General features: G+C 33.0%; 10 protein-coding genes across 10 annotated transcripts; 6 read left to right on the forward strand and 4 right to left on the reverse strand.

Moving 5' to 3' along the window:
- Positions 1–343: 343 nt before the first annotated feature.
- NAEGRDRAFT_44874 (uncharacterized protein) lies at positions 344–577 on the reverse strand (the record flags this gene model as incomplete). The annotated part of the gene is made up of 1 exon (XM_002669323.1): positions 344–577. The coding sequence occupies one exon, from the start codon at positions 575–577 to the stop codon at positions 344–346; it is 234 nt and encodes a 77-aa protein (XP_002669369.1).
- Positions 578–1,714: 1,137 nt separating this feature from the next.
- Positions 1,715–2,251, forward strand: NAEGRDRAFT_54296 (uncharacterized protein; the record flags this gene model as incomplete). Its single annotated transcript, XM_002669292.1, has 1 exon — positions 1,715–2,251. One exon carries the CDS (start codon positions 1,715–1,717, stop codon positions 2,249–2,251), a length of 537 nt encoding a protein of 178 aa, XP_002669338.1.
- A 1,010-nt stretch (positions 2,252–3,261) lies between these two features.
- Positions 3,262–4,338, reverse strand: NAEGRDRAFT_54297 (uncharacterized protein; the record flags this gene model as incomplete). The annotated part of the gene is made up of 1 exon (XM_002669324.1): positions 3,262–4,338. One exon carries the CDS (start codon positions 4,336–4,338, stop codon positions 3,262–3,264), a length of 1,077 nt encoding a protein of 358 aa, XP_002669370.1.
- A 331-nt stretch (positions 4,339–4,669) lies between these two features.
- NAEGRDRAFT_75750 (uncharacterized protein) lies at positions 4,670–10,326 on the forward strand (the record flags this gene model as incomplete). Its single annotated transcript, XM_002669293.1, has 4 exons — positions 4,670–6,703; positions 6,795–7,827; positions 7,890–9,580; positions 9,610–10,326. The coding sequence occupies 4 exons, from the start codon at positions 4,670–4,672 to the stop codon at positions 10,324–10,326; spliced, it is 5,475 nt and encodes a 1,824-aa protein (XP_002669339.1).
- Positions 10,327–10,449: 123 nt separating this feature from the next.
- Positions 10,450–11,763, forward strand: NAEGRDRAFT_75751 (uncharacterized protein; the record flags this gene model as incomplete). Its single annotated transcript, XM_002669294.1, has 1 exon — positions 10,450–11,763. The coding sequence occupies one exon, from the start codon at positions 10,450–10,452 to the stop codon at positions 11,761–11,763; it is 1,314 nt and encodes a 437-aa protein (XP_002669340.1).
- Positions 11,764–11,856: 93 nt separating this feature from the next.
- Positions 11,857–13,245, reverse strand: NAEGRDRAFT_82184 (uncharacterized protein). Its single transcript, XM_002669325.1, has one exon. It carries the CDS (start codon positions 13,100–13,102, stop codon positions 11,951–11,953), a length of 1,152 nt encoding a protein of 383 aa, XP_002669371.1. The 5' UTR covers positions 13,103–13,245; the 3' UTR covers positions 11,857–11,950.
- An 889-nt stretch (positions 13,246–14,134) lies between these two features.
- NAEGRDRAFT_75753 (uncharacterized protein) lies at positions 14,135–16,324 on the forward strand (the record flags this gene model as incomplete). The annotated part of the gene is made up of 1 exon (XM_002669295.1): positions 14,135–16,324. The coding sequence occupies one exon, from the start codon at positions 14,135–14,137 to the stop codon at positions 16,322–16,324; it is 2,190 nt and encodes a 729-aa protein (XP_002669341.1).
- A 260-nt stretch (positions 16,325–16,584) lies between these two features.
- NAEGRDRAFT_75754 (uncharacterized protein) lies at positions 16,585–17,997 on the reverse strand (the record flags this gene model as incomplete). Its single annotated transcript, XM_002669326.1, has 4 exons — positions 16,585–16,650; positions 16,671–17,166; positions 17,265–17,564; positions 17,603–17,997. 4 exons carry the CDS (start codon positions 17,995–17,997, stop codon positions 16,585–16,587), a joined length of 1,257 nt encoding a protein of 418 aa, XP_002669372.1.
- A 300-nt stretch (positions 17,998–18,297) lies between these two features.
- On the forward strand, positions 18,298–21,569 carry NAEGRDRAFT_75755 (uncharacterized protein; the record flags this gene model as incomplete). The annotated part of the gene is made up of 2 exons (XM_002669296.1): positions 18,298–19,009; positions 19,081–21,569. 2 exons carry the CDS (start codon positions 18,298–18,300, stop codon positions 21,567–21,569), a joined length of 3,201 nt encoding a protein of 1,066 aa, XP_002669342.1.
- Positions 21,570–21,792: 223 nt separating this feature from the next.
- On the forward strand, positions 21,793–23,115 carry NAEGRDRAFT_54303 (uncharacterized protein; the record flags this gene model as incomplete). The annotated part of the gene is made up of 1 exon (XM_002669297.1): positions 21,793–23,115. The coding sequence occupies one exon, from the start codon at positions 21,793–21,795 to the stop codon at positions 23,113–23,115; it is 1,323 nt and encodes a 440-aa protein (XP_002669343.1).
- Between the last annotated feature and the right edge of the window lie 399 nt (positions 23,116–23,514).

Here is a 23,514-nt window from a genome sequence, read left to right on the forward strand (position 1 = left end):
TTCTATGGATTGTTGTTGATAACATGTTCTATTAATTGGTAAAAAGTTTTGTTGTATGTGATATTTGTAACATTTCAATTATTAATTTTGGACGGGAAGCCTGCCAGGAATATGGCGACTATCCCGCTACTTTGACTGTATGAACAGTGAAGGCAAGAGTTCTGGACGAATCTTGTTGTGTTCAAATAACAGGTTGTTGAAGAATTAAACAGGTTTGATCACCCCCTATTTATTGAACATTCGACATGTTGAATTACTTGATGCAAATTTTGGTTTGATAATTTTAGATCAAATCGAAATTGAAACTTCTGATTTTATTTACAATATTATATCGATTTGGTATTTAACAACCTCCTCTCAGTCTCAACACTAAATGCACAGTTGAATCCTTTTGAAGATTGTAATCACTAACTGTTCTTCCATCTTCCAATTGTTTTCCTGCATAAATCAATCGTTGTTGATCTGATGGAATTCCCTCCTTATCAAATATCTTTTGTTTCAAATGTTCAACAGTATCATTCGATTCCATTTCAATTGTAATTGTCTTTCCAGTTAGGGTTTTTACAAAAAGTTGCATTCCTCCTCTCAATCTCAATACCAAATGAAGTGTTGAATCTTTTTGAATGCTATAATCATTAATAGTTCTTCCATCTTCTAATTGTTTACCTGCAAAGATGAGTCTTTGTTGATCGGATGGAATTCCTTCCTTATCTTGAACTTTTCTCTTGACATTTTCAATTGAGTCATTATGGAATTTCCCTTGAAAATCTTCAACAATTTAACTGAAACAATTCGAAGTATTTTTAGAAAAGTGTTCAAGTGTTGCTAACTTTTTTTAAGGACATGTTGAACAACTTTGTTTCACGACGCAAATTGTTGACTTGCTGTTCATTCATTGTAACTGCAACCAGCAAAAAGCATCAAGAATTATCCTCTATGAATTTTCTTGATAGAAAGTGTTGATTTTCCTTCAAGTTTACTCGAATTGTTCTTTTCAGCATGCATCGTGTGATAAACAAGCTAGCACTTTTCGCTTGTGAAATCTATTTCCTGTTGTTCTTGTTCGAAATTAGTGATATTTTAAACTATTACAAACTAACCATACAACCTCATTCCCATTTCATCATCAAGTAGTAAAGCGAGTGAAGTTTTTCTTGAATTCCACCATTAAGAACAAGGTAGGAAGGTAATCAATTCGAAGTACATGTTGTTTCAAATATTGGGGATTGGTTTAATCTGCATGTAAACTCGTATTCAAATCATATATGATGATTGTCCATGTGTACATGTCCACATGAAGTGGTAATTTTTTAGTCAGTTATCAATTTATTAATCACACAAGTTTCAATGAGTTCCCATTCAATGGATTGAAGCTGATGTGATCATGACGGTTAAAAGAGAATATTGTAAACTAAATATCCTCCCTATTACAATAATCCCACTTTTGCTGTATCCTATTCGATAGTAAGATGCATTGGAAGAAACTGAGGTGTTACCATTCCTCTTACTGACTTCTCAATAAGGTTGTTCCACAAATGTTCAACCAATTCAATTCTCAGAAAACCATTGAACTCTATTAAACTCCATTGTAACTGTTGTAATCTTATTCTTTAAAAATTGCTATAAATTCATATTACCATTCATTCAATCATTAAACAAATCAAAAAACAAATTCAACAGCTGAATAACTCAAAAACTATTAAAATCTTAAGAAATGACTGAACAAACTCACGAAGAATTATTCAACCAAAACATGTGTGGAAGTGGTTTGGCATTCAAGAAGGTAGTTCGTGAATTATTCAACAATCGAATTGTTCCTGCTACTAAGAATCTTCAACAAGTCAATCCAAAGATGATCATCTTGTTGGATTGGGCTTCTCTTGCTGCATTGCCAACTGAAACCAAGTACAAGTATGGTGATAGATTTGCTGAAGATACCTTGTTGAATAATTGTATCAAATTCTTAACCGAATGTCCAAGATTGAGCAATATGGGTGAAATTGGAAAGGTTTTCATCAAGGATCCTGATTGTAAGGATGCTTTCATGGGATTGGAAAAGTTGATTTTCAGAGTTGTTCACAATGCTGATAGTAAGGATTCTTCTGGTTTCCTTGGCTATTCTTACAAGGTTAATGGTTCTGATTTCGTTGTCACTTTGGAATGCAATTTGACTCTTGTTATGAAGGTTGCCAATGAAAGACAAAGTCCATCTGCTGATTCAGAAGCTAAAAAGTTGATTAATGCTTTCTAATGATTTTTTAAATGGCATTACTTAATGAATCAATATTGATATCAATAAAAACAAGCTTCTTTGTTGAATTTGTATTAAAGTGTAAAATCTGCAACAAAAGACTACAGCACCACAGGTTCCCAAGTTGTCTCCAACCTCAGCACTGATGTGGCTCGACGATGCTTAACTTCTCAAATCGGACGGGATGAGGTGCATTCATCGTGATATGGCCGTAGCCATTCACATCCTTAATATTAAAGTTTATTAATATTGTAAAACGTATAATTCTATAATTGGAAATTTCATTCATTTGACTATCAGAAATTATTAACTTCGACATATATTGAATTTGCAATATTATTATCCTAAAAAAGAAAAGAATGATAGAAAGTTGTGTAATCTATTTTTAAAACTAGAGTGTTGAAGTCTTAATTTCCATATTGAAACTGTTGGTTAATTTAGAAACCAATAAAACCACAATAACAAATACAATTTCTCTTTTCTCCTTTCCAAAACTATATTTTAGAGCTAATTATATTGAGTATTACAAATAGTTACCATTTAATGGAACAACAGACCACTAAGTCAGTGAATCTCCCTAAGTAACTGGAAGATCCACTTACTACTGGTAAAGTAGTTGGGAATCGAGAGAGAGGATTTCTTAAAAAAGAAGTCAGCTCTCAACATATCCCGATAAGATGAACTGTATGTAATTCTTTTGCATATTTTGATAAGGAAATTAAAATTGTCTGACGTAATTTGTACGAAACCTGCAATTTTGAAATTCTTCAATAAGATTCCAATTCAAGAGCTGCCACAAAATGAAAAACAACCTGTTGAAAATAAATTTCTCTTTTAAAATCAAATAAAAATTAAGAACTATCATATTTTATTAACACAGCTTCTTATGATAAAGGTTGTGTTAATAAAATTAGCTTAAACTGCAATAGCTCATAATAAATTAGTAAAAGATTTAATTTGAATTATCTTTATGAACTTTAGAGTATAAATTATAGTTTAATAAATTAATCTTAGTGTCTTGGACCGTAGTCTCTACTGTCTCTAGGACGAGATTCAAACTCATTACGAGATGATCCTTGATTGTTGTTCTTATTTGAATCATTGGTTGTTCTTCCATATGAAGGTCTATCAGAATAATTTCCATAAGATTGATGTCTGTCATAATATGCTCCTCCTCTATTGTTGTTGTTATTGTAAGAACGAGGTGGTGGAATTTCAATTTGATTTGAATTATCAGACACTCTACCATAAGAAGATGTTGGACCATAATAGGATGAAGAATTATTTCTTGAATCAACTCTTCCATAGTGAGGTGAATTATTTTGTGGAGGAGGGTAAGGTTGATATCTATTATTATTATTGTTGGAATAGTGATAATCACGAGTTGATCGTGGATTTCTGTATGGTGATGATGGCCTAGAAGATGACGATCCATATCGATCTCGATCATCTCGGAATGGAGGAGAAGGTGGAGAATAATTATCAGAGTGACGATGATGATCTGATCCATTGTTTCCTCCACGATGATAGTCATTATTATAGGATGATGATCTGCTACTATCACGATCATTATCATAAGATCTTCTACCAGACATTGAACCTCCTCCTCTTGGTTCTCTTCCACCTCTTGGTCCTCGTTTCTTTAGCATCTTTATATAATCATCTCTCTTCATACCACCATCTTTTCCTCTTCCGTATTGTCTCCCTTCTACGAAACCTGTATCGATGGCAATTTTAAGAGCACGATTATTTAATTTACATCCTCTACAATATTTAACGCATTCCTCTGCATCGGATCTGTGATAGAACTCAACAAAACAAAATCCACAAGGTGTTAACGTATTTCTATTTAAACCCATTACAACTCGCTTAACTTCTCCACATTTTTCAAACAATTCGTATATTTGCTCCTCCTTGGTATAAAAACTTAGATTTTCTACATAGATTGTTGAAGATTGAGAAAGTGCCCTCTCGAAATCCTCTTCATTTCCGCCCTCATTTACATAGTGTTTTAATAAATATTCATATTCTCTCTTGCTTCCGTGAAAAAATTTTAAAGGATGATGAGCTTCGAGAAGATGAGCCATTTTTTTTGTATCTAAATTTTTATTCTTCCCCTTCAACATTAATTCATCGAGCCTTCTTTGCACAAAGGAATATCAACACCACAAACATAGCTTAGCATAGCAGACAAAGAGGCTTTGACAGAGTTGTGGATTCTTTGCCATCACCCTTGACTAGACATGGTACAAGAAAACATTTTGCACAACATTGGAATGCCCTTTGAAATGAATTATCATAACATACACACCATTAATACCTTACTGCCCTCTTATTGTGACAGGTCCATTTATCTATTGTTTATTGTCACAGCACAGTATGAGGACACAGTAATGAATTAACATCTTCTTTTAAAAAATGCCTCAAGATAGAAGGGCCAACCTCTTGCTCTTGATTATCACAGTTATTTTGTGTTTCGCAGCAACGGCCGACTTGTCTAAGGGAATTTTAACGGAGGCAGAATATCAAACCTACATCTCCAATTCATGCCCTTCTAAGCCTCTCTCCACTGATGCTTGGTACTCTGAGGAAAGTAACTTGATAAATATTATTCTTGCGGGTGATAATTCAAAGCTTCCTCTGATCTACCCTCAGGAGTATTCGACGAATAACACTATTGTAAGGGATGATATTCTCAATACAACTACAACAAGCAACTCTTCACCAGCAACAACAATATTACAATCAGGAAACAATACAACAGTGAACAACTCCTCCTCAACAAGCAACACAACTATTACCATTATTCAAGGGTGGGATGATCTTCTCAAAGTTCTTAATGAGACTTTGAAACCCAACGCTACCCTCGCTGATAACTCAACAAGTGGAAATAATAGTTCTCTAGGATCGAATGGTTCAATCATTTTTAATTCCACCAATTCACAAACAACTACTAATGGAAATGTACCTCTGTTGAATACTACCCTTAACTCAACCACAAACTCTAGCCCTTCTGTTGGAACAAATACAACAAATACTCAGTTATCCTCCAATACAACCCCTAGTGTTATTTCGAATAGTACTGGTACAGCTTCGACAATCAATTCCACTAATGCTAACCTGAACACAGTGAATGGAACAAGCGGAAGTACAGAAATTGGTTCGACCTATGGATCCAACAGCACTTCTGGTCAAGGTAATAGCACAACCACGAACACGCCATTTGGTTCTAACTCTAATTCCATAGGATCAACAATAGTAACTAACGGAACTGTTGCAGCCGGTGCAATTTCTAGTTCAACAGTAACCTCAAACGGTGGGTATGTTGGCTCCAATACCTCTGGTTCAATAAGCACAACTTCAACTGGATCTAATAGCCAAGGATTAGGATCTAGCTCCTCCACAAATGTCTCTGCTAATAATACTGCAACTGTTAGTGGACCTTCAAGTGGATTTAATTCTACTTCTGGGGCAACTTCTGGGGCAAACAACGGTTCCGTTACAACAAGTACTGGAACAAATGGTCAATCAACTACTGGAACAAGCTTAGGATCGACCTCCTCTAATGGTTCAAACAGTGGTTCAACTAATGGAACAAATACAGGTTCCGTTTCCACAAGTACTGGAACAAGTGGTTCCTCTTCAAGTGTTTCAACAAACTCAGGATCAACAAGCTCTTCTAACTCTGGTTCAACTAATGGAGCAAACACCGGATCAATTGGCGTTTCTAACTCTGGATCTTCTATTGGAACAAATACTGGTTCTGGTTCAACAATCACTGGAACCAGTTCAGGTTCTTCAACTAGTTCTAACACCAATACAGGAAACAATAATGTCTCCAATTCTGGATTAAATGGTCAAGGAACAAATTCTACTTCAAGCTCCTCAGCTACTAACATTTCAGGTTCAAATAATACTGGATCAAGTAATCAAGGAAGTAATTCAGGATCCAGTTCTACTGGAACAAGTAGCACTTCAAGTACTGGATTAAATGGTAGCGTTTCTTCAGGTGGTTCTAACACTGGAACAAATGGAGTATCAAATAATGGATCAGCAACTGGCATTGCTCCCAATGTCTCTGGAACAAGTGGTAGTTCCTCTTCAAGTGTTTCAAACACTGTCTCCTCAAACTCAGGTTCGAGTGCTAATAATACTTCAACTGTTAGTGGACCTTCAGCAGGATCTAATTCTACTTCTGGAACAACTTCTGGAGCAAACAGCGGTTCCGTTACAACAAGTACTGGAACAAACGGTCAATCAAATTCTGGAGCTAGCTCAGGATCTACCTCCTCTGGCTCTTCAAGTGGTTCGAACAGTGGTCCTGGCTCTAATACTGGTACAAGTGATACTAATACAGGGTCAACAAGCTCTTCTAACTCTGGTTCTTCGAGTGGAGCAAGTACTGGTTCAGGTTCTTCAACAAATTCTAACACTAATCCAGGAAACAACAATGTCTCCAATTCTGGATTAAATGGTCAAGGAACAAATTCTGCTTTAGGCTCCTCAGCTACTAACATTTCAGGAGCAAGTAATACTGGACAAGTTCTACATCTCAAGCTCTGGATTAAGTAATTCAGGATCCAGTTCTACTGGATCAAGTAGCACTTCAAGTACTGGATTAAATGGTGGCTCTTCTACAGGTGGTTCTAACACTGGAACAAATGGAGTATCAAATAATGGATCAGCAACTGGCATTGCTCCCAATGTCTCTGGAACAAGTGGTAGTTCCTCTTCAAGTGTTTCAAACACTGTCTCCGCAAGCTCAGGTTCGAGTGCTAATACTTCAACTGTTAGTGGACCTTCAGCAGGATCTAATTCTACTTCTGGAACAACTTCTGGAGCAAACAGCGGTTCCGTTACAACAAGTACTGGAACAAACGGTCAATCAAATTCTGGAGCTAGCTCAGGATCTACCTCCTTTGGCTCTTCAAGTGGTTCTACCAATGCTGGACCCAATTCTAGTAGTAATTCAACGGTCAGTGGTGGTTCTTCAAATGCATCTGGTTTTACAAGTACTGGACCGAATACTCAAGGTGGTTCATTATCTGACTCCTCAAATACTGGAACTGCTAGCACTCCAAGTGCTGGATTAAGTAGTGGATCTTCTTCAGGTGGTTCTAACACTGGGACAAATGGAGCATCAAATAATGTTTCTGGAACAAATGGTGGTTCATCTTCTAGTGTAACAAACAGTGGTTCTGGTTCTAATACTGGTATTAATACTGGAACAATTGGCGTTTCTAACTCTGGATCTTCTATAGGAACTGGGGTAAATACTGGTGCTGGAGCAAGTTCAGGATCTTCAACAAATTCTAACATCAATACAGGAACCAATAGTGTCTCCAATTCTGGATTAAATGGTCAAGGAACAAATTCTACTTCAAGCTCCTCAGCTACTAACATTTCAGGTTCAAGTTATACTGGTACAGGAGGTACTACCTCTTCAAGTTCTGGATTAAGTGGTGGTTCTTCGTCAGGTAATGCTATTACTGGATCAACAACTGGCAACACTGCAAATGTCTATGGAGGAAATGGTGTTATCAATACAGGATCAACCAGCACTGGAGCAAATACTGGTTTACCAAGCACAGGACCTTCAACTACTCAATCACTGGAACAATTGGTGTTATCAATTCAGGATCAACGAGCTCTTCTAACTCTGGATCTTCGCCTGGAGCAAATACTGGTTCTGGTACAACAATCACTGGAACTAGTTCAGGATCTTCAACAAATTCTAACACTAATACAGGAACCAATAGTGTATCAGGTTCAAATACTAGTGGCTCTATCACAAGCCCATCCACTGTATCCACTAGCTCTTCTAACATTGGAACAAATACTGGTTCCGGTTCGAGTAATACTGGAACTTCTAGTAATGGATCAATTGTTTCAAATAGTGGCTCCACAAGTACTGAAACTACTAGCACCCCAAATACTGGATTAAATGGTGGTTTTTATTCAGGTGGTTCCAACACTGGAACAAATGGAGTATCAAATAATGAATCAACAACTGGTATCACTACAAATGTTTCTGGAACAATTGGGGGTTCATCTTCTAGTGTATCAAATAGTGGTTCTGGTTCTAATACTGGTATTAATACTGGAACAATTGGCGCTTCTAACTCTGGATCTTCTATTGGAACAAATAATGGTTCTGGTTCAACAATCACTGGAACCAGTTCAGGATCTTCAACTAGTTCTAACATCAATACAGGAAACAATAATGTCTCCAATTCTGGATTAAATGGTCAAGGAACAAATTCTACTTCAAGCTCTTCAGCTACTAACATTTCGGGTTCAAGTAATACTGGTACAGGAGGTACTACCTCTTCAAGTTCTGGATTAAGTGGTGGTTCTTCTTCTGGTGGTTCTAACACTGGAACAACTGAATCAACAATTGGCAACACTGCAAATGTCTATGGAGGAAATGGTGTTATCAATACAGGATCAACCATTTCTGGAACAAACACTGGTTTACCAAGCACAGGAGCATCAACTACTTCAACAGGCAATCCTGGTTCTGGTTCAGCAAACACTGGAACCACTTCAAACGGTTCTACCAATACAGGTACCACAATTAATAGTGGTTCAGGATCTACCAATACAGGTACCACAATTAATAGTGGTTCAGTATCTGGTTCTTCAACAGGTTTAAACAACTCTGGTTCTTCAACAAATAACAGTAGCTCAACAATTTCTACCACAACAAACCCAGCCACTTCCAGTGGTTCAGGATCTTCAACAAATTCTAACACTAATACAGGAAACAATAATGTCTCCAATTCTGGATCAAATGGTCAAGGAACAAATTCTGCTTCAAGCTCTTCAGCTACTAACATTTCAGGTTCAAATACTAGTGGTTCAAGCTCATCTTCTGGTTCTTCTAACACTGGAGCAAATACTGGATTAACAAGCACAGGACCATCCAATACTCCAACCAATAATGGGGGTTCCTCTAATTCTGGGTCAAGCTCTAGTGGAACTAGTGGTTCAACTTCAGTTATTTTTGGAGCAACAAGCTCCTCCAATCCTAACTCTGGCTCTAATACTGGTACAAGTGGTGATACCAATACAGGATCAACGAGCTCTTCTAACTCTGGATCTTCGACTGGGGCAAATACTGCTTCAAGCAATGCTGGATCAGGTACAAACAATGGAAACAATGGATCAACAAGTTCAAATAGCAATTCAACAAGTTATAGTGCTCTTGATACTCTTCGTAAAGAAATAGAACGATTAGTTACAGATATTATTGGGCGACCTGATCCAAACCTGCCAACACCAGATCTTCAAAAAGGAATAGACACACTTAAAAATGACATTCTTGGTGTCAAACCTGCCTCACCGACTACTACTAGTCTACCACCAACTCAACAAACTCTAACAGCTCAATTAACAACTCACCAACATCAAACAATAATGTTACAAAACCTTCTAACAATACAAACACAACCACAACCCTTAACGCCTCAAAAAGCACAACCCCAACAAGGAACTCAACCACTACTTCGACTAGTGTATCAACCACAACAACCGATAGTACTTCCAATGCTATTCAGTCAAGTAATAGAAACAACAATGCTGGAAGTCCAATCAGATGTAAACAGAAATGTCCTGTTAGGTATGAACAGAAAGTGTGTATAACCAAAAGAAAAACCAGTAGTTCTTCTTCTGTTGTTGCATCCAATATTGTTGCAGTCATGGCAGAGAACATTGCCACCATTAAGAATGGATCACCTGATGGGTTAATAATTGGTTTATCTGTTGCAGGAGGTGTGTTAGCAATTCTGTGTTGTACAGGATCGTCTATCATTGGATGTGTTCTGTACGCTAAGAGAAAGAGAAATAATTTCTGGAATCTTTATGAAGATAAAAATGTCAGAATGCTTATGGAGGGTCACATTGATGAAAGTGCATATGCAGATGTTGAATTAGAGGATGATGAAGAATTTGATCCACTAGAAGCAAAATCTTCTTACTCTGGCTCTAATGAAGATGATTTCAAGTTTGACGAAGAATCAGAAGAATCTTCAGAATCAGATAAACAAGAAGAAGAAATTGAATTTGAATATTAAAAAACTAGTAATAAATTTAATATCAAATTATATGAGTTTTAATTCCTTAAATCGTTGGAGCGGGATTGAAAGCCATTGAAATAGAAACACGAAAACTTCAGCTTGGAAACTAAAAATAAAAAAATGTACAACAATAATAATAATTCATCCTTCTACTCTTCGGGTACAGGATTTGTACCACCAACTCAGGGTTATTCCTATCAACAACCTCCTCCTATCAATACACAACCTCCTATCAATAATATGAATTCATCTTTTTCCAATCTTCCAAAAACATCCTATTATTCAGGTACAACAACAACAACAACAGCAGATCAAGCACAAAGAATTAGACAATTACAAGCTGATTCTATAATTAAAAGATTTCATAATGCTAAAATTGTTTCTACATTAGATAATAATGTACTTGATGTTCCTATTACATTAAAGAATGGACAACAAATTACTTTCCGTGTTTTAATGCAACAAGCCTTCCCACAACAACCACCTCTAATTACTACTCTCTGTACAATTAAACATGCAAATGTTGATTTAAGTGGTTACGTTGTTCATCCACAATTAAGACAATGGACTCAACAATCAAGTCTTGGAGATGTTTTGACAATAGTTTTTAGAGATTTTATCAACACTCCTCCAAACTATATTTCTGATGAATTACCAAAGAATCATATCACAAAAACAACAGCAAATATTGGTATGATTACTCCTCCAATCGGATCTACTCCTCCTCCTGGTTTAAATCAAACATCTCCATTGATGTTTAATCAACCTCCAATTAATCAACCTCCAATGACAAGTTCAACTTATCCTCCAAATAATACAATTCCATCCATGACAAATCCAATGACTAATTCAATGACAAGTACTGTCCCAACAAATACTCAACCAACTTTCCAAGATTCCTCTTGTATGATTCCTTTACCAAATATTCCAACAAACTTTTCTGAAATTTCTTTACTTGAAGGAGTTGATGCCGTTCAAAAATTACTTGATAGTGAAGAATTATTCAAGCAGTTTATTGAAAACTTATCATTTACAAGAGAAGCAAAGAATATTTATCAAGATTTGAGAAATGCCAATATGGATATTGCCAAGAGAAGTGTAGAAAAAGATGAACAAATCAATAACACTCTCAAAGAACAAATTACTCAAAAAAAGGCAGAAGTTGACAGACTTTTGGATCAAGTTCAATTTTTACAAAATAAGCAACAACAACTTTCTCAAAGATATGCACCAACTCAATTATTAATTATGTTAAATGAAAAGATTGATGAAGTTGACAATGAAAGTGAACAAGTAGGAGATTTGTTCCTTGATAGTCCAACAGCTGAACCACATCAAGTGAAAGAATTTATTGACAAGTATTTGGAAAAGAGAACACTTTATTACTTGAGAAGACAAAAACGTGATCGTTTCAAGGATACCTATATTAAATAAATTCTAATTTGTATTATTAAATTATTTCAATATTTAAATTTTAAATATTTTCACAATTTTGATTTTTAACACATCAAATTTGACAGGTGTTGGTTGGCTTTAAATAATACAGGACTAATAATTTATTAATAGGAGGGAAGATAGATTATCTTTTACAATTGTACAAGATGGAGATTGGGAAATTAAATTAAAGAGTGAATCCAAGATTCTTTTGAATGTCAGCAACATTCCAGAACAAAACTTTGCCGTCCAAACCAGCGGTAACAAACTTGCTAACCTTACCACCTTCAACCTTGAAAGCTTCAATACAGTTAATAACATTGTGGTGACGAGTTTGTGGAGCATCGCTCTTTTCAGCATTTTGAGAACCAACAGTTGAAGTAGCTTGGAATTTTAAGAAAGCACTTCTGACACCAACACCTTGAGCCGCACCAGTCTTCTTCATTTCATCACAAGATCCCTTCAAAACCCACTTGTTTCCTTCCAAAGCAAAAGCATATGGAGCAAAATCATAACCAGCAGCAACAAAGACCTTGTCGGAAAGGAACAAACCACAATAGAATGGTAACTTTTCATGACGAACAACTTGAGATTCAATTGGTTGAGCATCAGCAACAGATTGATCTTGTGAAGCATAATCAACAAATTGAACAGTAGAATCGTGTCCAATGAAAGCTAACCATTTACCATTTGGTGAGAATTGAACAGAGTGAACCCATCCCTTTGATGTATATTCAACAAAGACATCACCAAACTTTAACTTGTTATCGGCACTTCTCTTACCGTCCACTTCCTTGAGGTATGTATTAAAAGTACGAGCTTTCATGTCACTACTACCAGTAGCTAATGTGTTAATAGTTGGATGCCAAGCAACAGATTTGATGGTTGATTTGTGTTTCTTAATCATCTTTGAAATGTACCACTTGTTTTCAGCTTCATAGAAACAAACAGCAATCATCTTGGAAGCACTACCAACAGCAAACTTTTCTTCGTTTGGAGACCACTTACAACAAGTAGCTGCTTTAGTAAGACGAAGTAAAACAAGTGTTGGATTCCATTTCTTTTCCTTTTCATTATATTCCCATACGTAGGCATTACGATCTTGAGCACAAGATAAAATCTTGTTAGATTTTGGTGCCCAATCAATACCAGTTACATAGTGGTCATGATCAGTCAATGTATGTTCTCTTTCCCACTTTTCGAAATCTTCACTACCATTAGTCTTATAGATGTGAATTTCACTGTTTCCTGGCGAGACAGCAACTCTTGATTTATCACCATTCCAAGCCATACAGCTGATAGCTTGAGCGAGGACTTTTTGGGTGTTGAGCAAGGACATTTTTTTTTTTTAATAAATTATTAAATTATTTAAATTTTTAATCGATGTGATGATGGCTTGATTTTTTCAAAGGCTTTAAAGTTTTGCAAAGAAGGCTTGTGTGATGACGCTCTGCTTTGCCGATCTAATCAGTGAAATCAATGATTGGAATTTTTTTTGAAAAGTGAATCGTGACGACTTGTTGATTGCTGATGGTAGTAGGATTGATATTAACAAAATAATGATTCAAATCAGTTTTTTACAGGGTTCTCCACATTCATTTACATTGTGAATGTCAAACAAGAATAGATACGACAATCGACAAACATGAAAATAATAAATGTGAAACGACTAACCGTTACGAATAAAATTTAAAAAAAACATCATGATGATGTTTATTGTTTGCAACATAACAACACCCTTCCACATTATTTTCACATAAACAACCATTAAACCTGATAATGTTTCAAACAATAACATTACAACCTCAAGCTTCCGAAGATATTCAGTATTGGCTGCCAAGACTTACGCTTGTTTCTATTTGATATCCAAAGCGCAGGTGACAATGTAAACCGATGTGAAAACACACCAATTTAATTAACACTACCGAAACTAATAAATTTAACCCAAATTAAGAGTGACAATATGAATGAATCTTTTCTATGTCAATGATGAAAAAAGAAGTTTATTTTATTTCCATTTTCGAATTTCACGTGGAGAACCNCTGGTTTTTTAAAAGATGGGGATACAATACAGATGGATCGGTGGCGGTTCTGATTATCAGATCTTAATATTTGTTGTTAACTATTTAGAAACTTTCATCAAATTCTGGTTAGAATTATAAAGTTCCATGTTCCGAAAACTATTTCTAAGGATTAATTCATCAAACAAGAGTTTCCGATACTTTTATCATTGATTCCAATTATTATGGACAAAAGTTTATTCATCTCTTTCATTGAATGTCGATGGACGAAACTAAGGTCAATTCTTGTCTCTACAACCTTTCCAAAAAACAATAGTTATGGAAATATAGAATTTTCAAAGATGCAAAAAATGCTCACACCTTCTCATTCACTATCACTTCTCCATTTGATGCTCACTAGTTGGTTTCTAACAATCTTGTTATTCTATACGAAACCTATCGTCTCATTATCCTCCTCTTCTTCTTCATCTTTTATTCAATACATTTCCAGCAACAAAATTAATGAATTAAATTCCTCTACCATTATTATCGGAGCAAATAATTTCATCAATTTATATCTATGGAAAGATTTAGAAATTTATTCGATAGGTCAATTACTTAATTCCACTAATTCTCAGAAAGAATTAAACTTTTTTTCATATGACACGAATGGAATTTCAGAAAATGATATGATTAGAATGATTCGAATACTTCAATCTAATAATTTTGCACTCATTCCATCCAAATGGAAGTTTAAACAAGTTGTCATGCAGAAAAACACCGAATGTCTCTATGGAAGTTTATTCGAAAGGTTTGATATTCTAATTGGGACTGCTGATGAGTTTGCTGAGAGAGTGAGATTGAGTAGAGGTCATCAACAGAGGAGAAAGAAATCTTTCGAATATTTAAATCCTAATGATTTTTATATCATTCCACTTTTTCCTAGAAATTTCTATATTGTTACAATGGAAAATTACAATCATTTGAATTTATTCGAAAGTGAATTTTACAATTATTTCATTTCGAATAGTAGATACAATCAAACAAATTGTCTAGAAAGTATCAAACATGATTCGTCCATTATCGAACATTTACATGGAATTCTCTATTTCACATCTTTACAAATTGACTGGAGTTTACAATATTTCAATATTTCACACATTCCTTACAATAATTCAATAATTTCCAACTTTATATTTTCAAATCTCTTTGAAAGTAATGACTATATTTGGAATTATTCCAAAGTTTCACAACACTTGTGGGAATCCACTTGTTATCATTGCACAACCACTTCATGTGTGGCTGAGAATTGGACATGGGGTGATTCATTGGATTTGACAGTTGTGTGTAGCGGAGTTTTATTCTATGCAATTCTATTAATTTCTGGAGCTTTTAAATCTCCGGTTGTGTATAGAAAATATGGAATTATATTTTTGTCACCATTTCTAAATATGGGATTATTTACAGCCTTGTTGAATGCATTTAATAATTCATGTATTTCTCTGGGAACTATATTTTCAAATTATGCTGCTTGTTTGATGAATATTATTTATATTTGTACTGTTTTGAGATATTTCTATTTAAGGAATTTATATAATTTTGTTAAGAGTTCAAAATATCCATCTTTGTACAAATATTTGGCTGGTGAAATGTTTGGATTCTTCTTTACAATTATCATTCCAATGATTTTTACTTTAATATTTCCAATTACTATAATTGTACTTGTTGGCGATTACAATGCTGATTTATTTAATTTGGCAAATAATTTAATAATTGCAATTTTGGCAGCTGTTTCATGCATTGCTGGATTTTCAACTTTAATTTTTGATGCTATTAAGAATAGAAAGATAATTTCCAAATTTGGATTTTCAAGATTTTTCATATTTGAAGATCCTTACTTTTTTAGAATTGACTTGTTATCACTTCCAATAATTTTCTTATTACTTGTTTTATTGGCAATTATTTTCATGATTGCACCAATTTATGTTCTAATTGTCAGATTCCTAATTGGGATGACATTATATCTCTTATTTGGAACAAGTTTAGTAATGTTAATTGTTGAACAGTTGAAATTTAAAACATTTAGAATTAAATCAGCAAATGATGAAGTTATTGACAAGAATCAACAAGAAGATATTACTAAGGAATATATTGAAATGATTAAGGAAAATAAGAATGAAGATTTGTGTCAACTTTTTAAATTATACTGTCAAAAGTCATTGGCATTGGAAAATTTAATGTTGATGGATGTATTGATTGAAAAAAAGAGAAAATCAACAAGTATTTCAGTAGAGGATATGAAACATATTAAGGAAGAATTTTTAATTTCCTATTCTGCGTATGAAGTTAACATTTCCTCACAAGTGAGACAAAATTTCGAACAAAACTTGCAAGATGCTTTATCGAAGAATGAAGCAAAGGTCAACAATGAAATTCTCACAGATTTAATGGTGGAAATTGAGACAAATATCAAGTCAACATTTATGCGTTTTGCCAAGACAAGTGAATTTTTGGAATGGCAAGAAATTTACTCTTTACAAAAAGAAAGAGCAGTTTTGTAAATTTCCATTTCAATTTCCATCAAATTCTTTCACTAGCTTACAATAAATTTCCATTTCAAGTTCATCATAGATTTTATTAGCAAGTAAAATAGGAAAAGTTTGGAACTTCCCACAATCCAATAAAATTCTCTTCAAATACTTCTGCTTCCTCTTCATCATCGCTTGAATCATCATCATCACTCATTGCATCATTTGAGTACATTCTCTTGTACTTTCGTTCTCCAGTGGAAAATGCAATATAAGGAAGATAGGGATGAAGATTAACAGAATTCACCACCAATTGATTCATTGAGGAAGTAGCAGCGAGTTCTACAACTTCTGAACCACTTTTCACCATGTCAAATACTTTAATTTTACCGTCACATGTACCAGCACATGTGAATTGTGTGAAAATGTCAGTGTCAAAATTAATTTTCTGATTCGTGTTGAAATTCCTTGAAAAATCAAAAATTTTGATTGGTTCGAATAAATTTCTCAAATCCCAACAAACAATTTTATCACTCTTTCTAGACGAAACTAGTAAATAATTTCCATCTGATGAAAATTTAACACAATTCACACCAGTTCCATATTCACATTCAATCACATGTTGAACTGAATCAAGATTTTGATCATAAACTCCAATTGTGTTATTGTAACATCCAGCAACATATATATTTTCCTCAATTGGATTAAAATCAAAACAGGAAATAAAACCAGTTTGTCCAAATCTTTTTGTTTTCTTTTTTGATCCACTTCCACGAATTGACTGTTTTTCCATGGTGTGAATTTCTGAATATTCTGATGAACTACCAACTTGTGCATCAAATACACAAATTCTCTGATCCAATCCACAATATATTCTAATTATTATTATTATCATTAAAATTCATTAAATTCATTGAATTTTCAAATAATTTTCCTTAATATTCATCATTCAAAATATTGAAATAAAACTTACTTGTTACCTTGTGATAATTTTCCATTAAAAGAAACTGATATAATATTATCAGTTTCTCCCATTTTATCTCTAACCATGAATGAATTTAATAAATTTCCATTAAAAGCATCCCACATATGAACAGGTTGTTTTGAACTCACTGTCAGAAAATTACAAAAACTCAAAGAAGAGGAAGACATTAATGGATTCCAACAAAAATCATTAATACATCCACCTTCTTTCACTGATAGACATGGACTCCATTCAATATGTGAAAAATTGGCATTTTCACTGAAATTTCTTCCAAGAATTTCTTGTGGTCTTTCAATGATTAATTTCACACATTCGAGTTGACTTACAATTCAAATAATCTTACAATATTATCATTACTATTACTTAATAGACATAATCCATCAGGTGACCATTTAATTCCTTTCGTATAAATTGGAATTTCATCTTTGGAAAATCCAAATTCTCCCTTTTTAGATTTTAACACAACATTTCCTTGATTTTCCAAAGATTTATCAAAATTTAATTTTAAATATGAAATTAATGATGAATTTGTTACTACTTCTTCTTTGAGAATTACTTGTTCATTGTCATCATGATGCTGATGATTAATTATTGCTTGTTCAATTTGTTCTTCTTCTTCATGATGATCGGAAGTAATATTCATCATCATCATTATTGGTTGTTGTTGATTTAATTCTTCCGAAATTTTCGAATCTTTTGAATCTTTTTCTGTGGCTTGCATTTCTGCAGTGATGGTGTTGATAGTTGTGGTTGTGGTTGTATCTTCCATCATAAAGTCAAAATGCAATCTTTCAATATATTGTACGTTGAAGAGACAATTTTTTTTTAAATTCAAACAATTTTTGACCTTTTTCAATTATTATAAAAAATCAATTGAATAAGTGACTTGCTAAATTTGGGTTAAAATTACAATTTATACACTTTAAAATTCATCACCATCATTAAGGTACTAAAATAATATTCAAAAATTTAATTCTTCTTCAATCAATTCGAAATATCAAAAAAGCCTAAAACAAAAAAAATGTTCAAAGGTACACCTTCAACAAAGGAACAACAACAACAATTGGAAGAATCAGCTGCCAACAAACGTAAACGGTCATCCTTTGATGATGATTCCGATTCTGATTCATCATCTTCGGATGAAGAAACTTTTGCATCATCATCATTAGCCTTTAATAATCATAATAATTTAATGAATGATGAACAAGTTAATGAACAATCAAAAGCCTCCTCTTCATCAATTATTGATAATGATCAGAAAGAAGATGAAGAGAATACAATGAAATTATCGGAATTTAAAAAGACACTTCTCTCTAAATTATCTAAACAATATACAACAATTATTACACAGAATGAATTGGATATTCTTGAACAACAACTTCTTTCTAATCCATTTGCATTTTCATCATCAGAATGGGATGAATTAATTGGTCAATATCAATATAGATCCTACATTGGACAATTTAATCATCAAATTGATAAAAGAAATACTGATTTACCATCACAATATTCAGTTTTATTAAATAATCAATATATTAATGTGAATGCATTGGAAAAAACAAGACATTTGAGATGGAAACGATCAGAATTTTTGAAATTAGGAGAAGAATCATGGTTAGATTGGATTAGAGAGGAGGAATTACATTTTATGGAAGGAAAATACTCAGATCATCAACAACGAGATGTTATTAAATGTATATATGAAAGAGCACTTTTATGGGAAAATTATTCTTGTAAGTTGTTATATAGTAATTAATTGTTTGATATTTATTCCATTGTTGATTATTCATGTTCTATTAAATAGACAAGACATTAAGAGCTAATTATTGTAAATTCATGTTAAAATATTATGAAAGTAATAGTAGTATTATTGATGATAGTTTCAATCTGGTATTTAATTTAGTGGGATATGATGAGGAAATTTGTAATTTATATTTGAAATATTTAAAGCAATATGAAAAAAATCATTCCAAAATTAGAAATATCTATGCAAACTTGTTAAAACATCCAAATCATCAATCTGTTTTCACAATTTGGAAGGAATATAATCAATGGGAAAAGAATCCATCAGATGATGAAATGAAAGCCAGATATATTCACGCACTCAAACAAGTTGAAGAGAGAATTTCACTTCAAAAACAAACACAAGATGAATCTTCATATTTGGAACAAATTAATTTTGAAATGAAAAAGTACAATAATTGTAAAGAATTACTAAAATCAAAGGAATTTAATGAAATGTCTTTGGAGGATTTGAATGAAATTGGTTCTATTTTAAAGGAGAGAATTACATTACTTTTAAAGAAAGTAGCAAGTGAGAGTAATAATTCTGAAACTCTATGGAATATGCTATTGAACTTTTTAATAAGTGAAAAGGATGAATTTATTTCAACTAATAATGAAACATTGTCCTCTTCAAATGGAATATTCAATACTATTAAGACTTTACATGAAATAATCAAGACAAATTTCAAGTACTTGGATAATAGTCATCTTTCAATTTACTTGCAAAATATTGAACAAGTGGATGATAATTTATTGAACGCTCTTCATCTTCACATGACTTGTTGGGTTGCCTTTAAGAATCTTTCATGGAATTCTGAAATGCACAAGTACTTGATACTAAGTTTGGAGATTTTACATGAATTATCTTCCAGCAAGTTGGAATATTCTTCAAGTTATTTGAAACTTATCAATGATATCATGTTTAACAAATCAATGCATGCTCTCAATTCATTTGCCAATGATTTGACATTTAATGATTACTATCAAGTATTCTCAACCTTCTGTTCATGTCTTACTAGACTCAATAGAAAGCTATACTTCAATATCAGTACCAGATCGGAACCAAATGAAAATTTAAATTCTGCACTGGTAGAAGTATCACAAGCAGCTGATCAATCATTCCAAACATTCTCCGATTACTTGGATCAATACTTTAAAATGGACACATCTCGTGTGCATTATTTTGAACTTCAATATGCTGAATTTTTATTGGAGAATGGACAATCTCAGAGAGCTTTAGAATTCTTTGAAAATGTTCTAATGAATAATGAAATATTCAAGAAGGAACTTAGAGCATGGCAAGATTTTATTCAATTCATGGAGAAAATTAATTGGTTTGAAATTAATAATGAAAATCCACTCGAAACTAAACATGAGAAGATATCAGCTACCTACGATCTTGGAATTCGTTCAATGGATAATCCAAGCACTAAACAAATTCTTGCCAAATTGTGGTTGTACTATGAAAAGGTCAATTCCAATTCTGTACATTCCATTATTAAGGCTGAAAATATTTTGAAACAATTTAAAGATTCACAAAAGAAAAAGATGAAGGAAAAATCCAACACTAAGGAAAAGTCAAATATTAAGGAAAAATCCATCATCAAGGAAAAATCAAATGATGATAAGGGAAAGACTGAAAAGAAACCAAAGGAAGAAAAGAAAACAAAGGTAAAAGAAGATAGACCAAAGAAGAAGGTTAAATTCGCTACTACTGAAGAAGAATTAGTGGAACAAGTACCAAGTGAAAATACCAACATTATCAGCAGTGAAATCTCAAATGTTGAACAACAATTGGATCATGATGTTGAAATGAAAGAATTGGAAAATATCAAATCATCAACAGAAAAAACAATGGAAACAAAATCAACAAGTAATGAAACAAATCAACCACAAACAGAACCACCAAAGAAAATCAAGAAGGAATCATCTGATGAAAAGCCTTGTTTAAATGTTGTTGTTTGGAATTTACCATTCAGTATGAAAGAACAAGATATACGTGAGCTATTCCAACAACATTCAATTCAAGCAAAGAGAATAACTCTCATCACTCGTGAGAATGGATCCTCTAAGGGAATGGCATTTGTTGAATTGGAAAGTCATGAAATTATTCAACAAGCCATTGAAAAACTTAATAATTATGGAATTGATAAAGAAGGAAATTTACTTAAAGTAGCTCAAGCAGAAACAGCCAAAATGAAAAAATTATTGAAAAAGCAAAAAGATATTACTAATAAGAAGTTTGTACACAATTCAACTCCTAAATTACATATTAAGGAATCAGATACAAGACAAAAGAAGCCAAACATGTTTAAACCAAGATCAGTTCCAAAGAGAAATGAAACAATTTCATCATCATCATCATCAAGTGGTAATAATAATCAACAAACAGCAAGTGGCAGTGGCAGTGATTCAGTAGTTACTAATAACACTGAAAATCAATCACAACCATCAGCTGCTGCAGTGGGTGGTTTGAGTAATGATGATTTTAAAAAGTTTTTAAGATAAACAAGTACTCATTCTTGATCAGTCTATTCTTTAAGCAAATGTTGTTGTACTTAAATACGAATATTTCCGTAGCCTCGGAAACATTACAAAAAAAAAATAGTCGCACATCATACCCACATTTACTGTACATCATGATGTACATCATGAATACACACTTATAATAGTTTCAAGAAGAATAAATGTTGAATGACATTATGAAGGTGATGTTGATCATACTAAAAAAATGGACAAACGACAAAGACAAGATTTTGAAAATCCTCAATTAATTAATTCGGAAGAGAAAGCAAAAAAGGTTGCAAAAGTCCAACAAGATGTATTTTCAGATGATATTTGTTTTGAAATAATTTCAATGCTTGATGATTCGTGGTTTATTTTAAATACTTGTTCATTAATTTCAAAACAATTCTTTAAGGTGATCAAGGAACGTTCAAAACTTGCTATTCAATTTCAAAAGAAATTTACAGAGAAACGAGTTAAATTATTCATGAAAAGTCAATTTATGAATAGTATTGTTAAAGTTAAATTTTCTAGTCGGTTGCTTCAAGCCATAGAAACCCCCAAATTGATAAGTGCAATGAAACAATTAACATCACTTAATATTTATGACAATGGAATTGGTGATGAAGAAATCAAATACATCAGTGAAATGAAACAATTAACATCACTTAATATTGGTTACAATAGAGTTGGGGATGAAGGAGCCAAATATTTAAGTGAAATGAAACAATTAACATCGCTTAATATTGGTTACAATAGAGTTGGTATAGAAGGAGCCAAATATTTAAGTGAAATGGAACAATTAACATCACTTAATATTGGTTACAGTAGAATTGGTATAGAAGGAGTCAAATACATCAGTGAAATGAAACAATTAACGTCACTTAATATTTCTAAAAATGAAGTTAGCAATGAAGGAGCCAAATATTTAAGTGAAATGAAACAATTGAGATTACTTAATATTTATCACAATGAAATTGGTGATGAAGGAGTCAAATATTTAAGTGAAATGAAACAATTAACATCACTTCATATTGGTTACAATAGAATTGGTCTAGAAGGAGTCAAATTGATAAGTGAAATGGAACAATTGACATCACTTGATATTTCTGAAAATGAAATTAGTGATGAAGGAGCAAAATATTTAAGTGAAATGGAACAATTAACATCACTTAATATTGATTACAGTAGAATTGGTCTAGAAGGGGTCAAATACATCAGTGAAATGAAGCAATTAACATCACTTACTATTGCTTACAATAGAATTGGTATAAAAGGAGCTAAATTGATAAGTGAAATGAAACAATTGAGATTACTTGATATTTCTAACAATGAAATTAGTGATGAAGGAGCCAAATATCTAAGTGAAATGAAACAATTGATATCACTTTATATTTCTGAAATTGGAATTGGTATAAAAGGAGTCAAATACATCAGTGAAATGAAACAATTGAGATTACTTGATATTACTCGCAATAGAATTGGAAAAGAAGGAGCTAAATTGTTAAGTGAAATGAAACAATTGACACCACTCTGTTTGGAATTGTAAAACAAATAAAACACAAATAAAAGCTTACTGATATTCTTCATCTAAAATTATGAGATAGCAACGATGCTTAGAAATCTTGAATGAACTAGAAAACTCCAAAGAAGAAACAACAAAATGAGTCTGGTAATACTTGTTTTTCTTTTCTATCGTTCTTTTGATTCAAGTTTGAGTTGAAATCTTCTATTGTTGTATGTGTTTGGATCAATTTTTGAAAGTGGCAATTCCTAAAAATATAAATAGATGAAGAATTTTGAATGGAATGAAATTGTCTCTTGGTCAATTAAAAAAAAAGAAACCTACTGCAATAAATCCTATGATCGTCATGTACATTGATTTATTGAGCCCTCTTGTCTTTTGATAGTTATACAACATTGGCAAGAGGGCATTTGTTACAAAGTC

This window comes from Naegleria gruberi (genome assembly GCF_000004985.1).
Source record: "Naegleria gruberi genomic scaffold NAEGRscaffold_84, whole genome shotgun sequence".
Lineage (NCBI taxonomy): Eukaryota > Heterolobosea > Eutetramitea > Acrasida > Naegleriidae > Naegleria > Naegleria gruberi.

Excerpts from the sequence above, each read along its gene's own strand:
- NAEGRDRAFT_82184 (XM_002669325.1), bottom strand. The coding sequence starts at position 13,102 with ATGTCCTTGCTCAACACCCAAAAAGTCCTCGCTCAAGCTATCAGCTGT.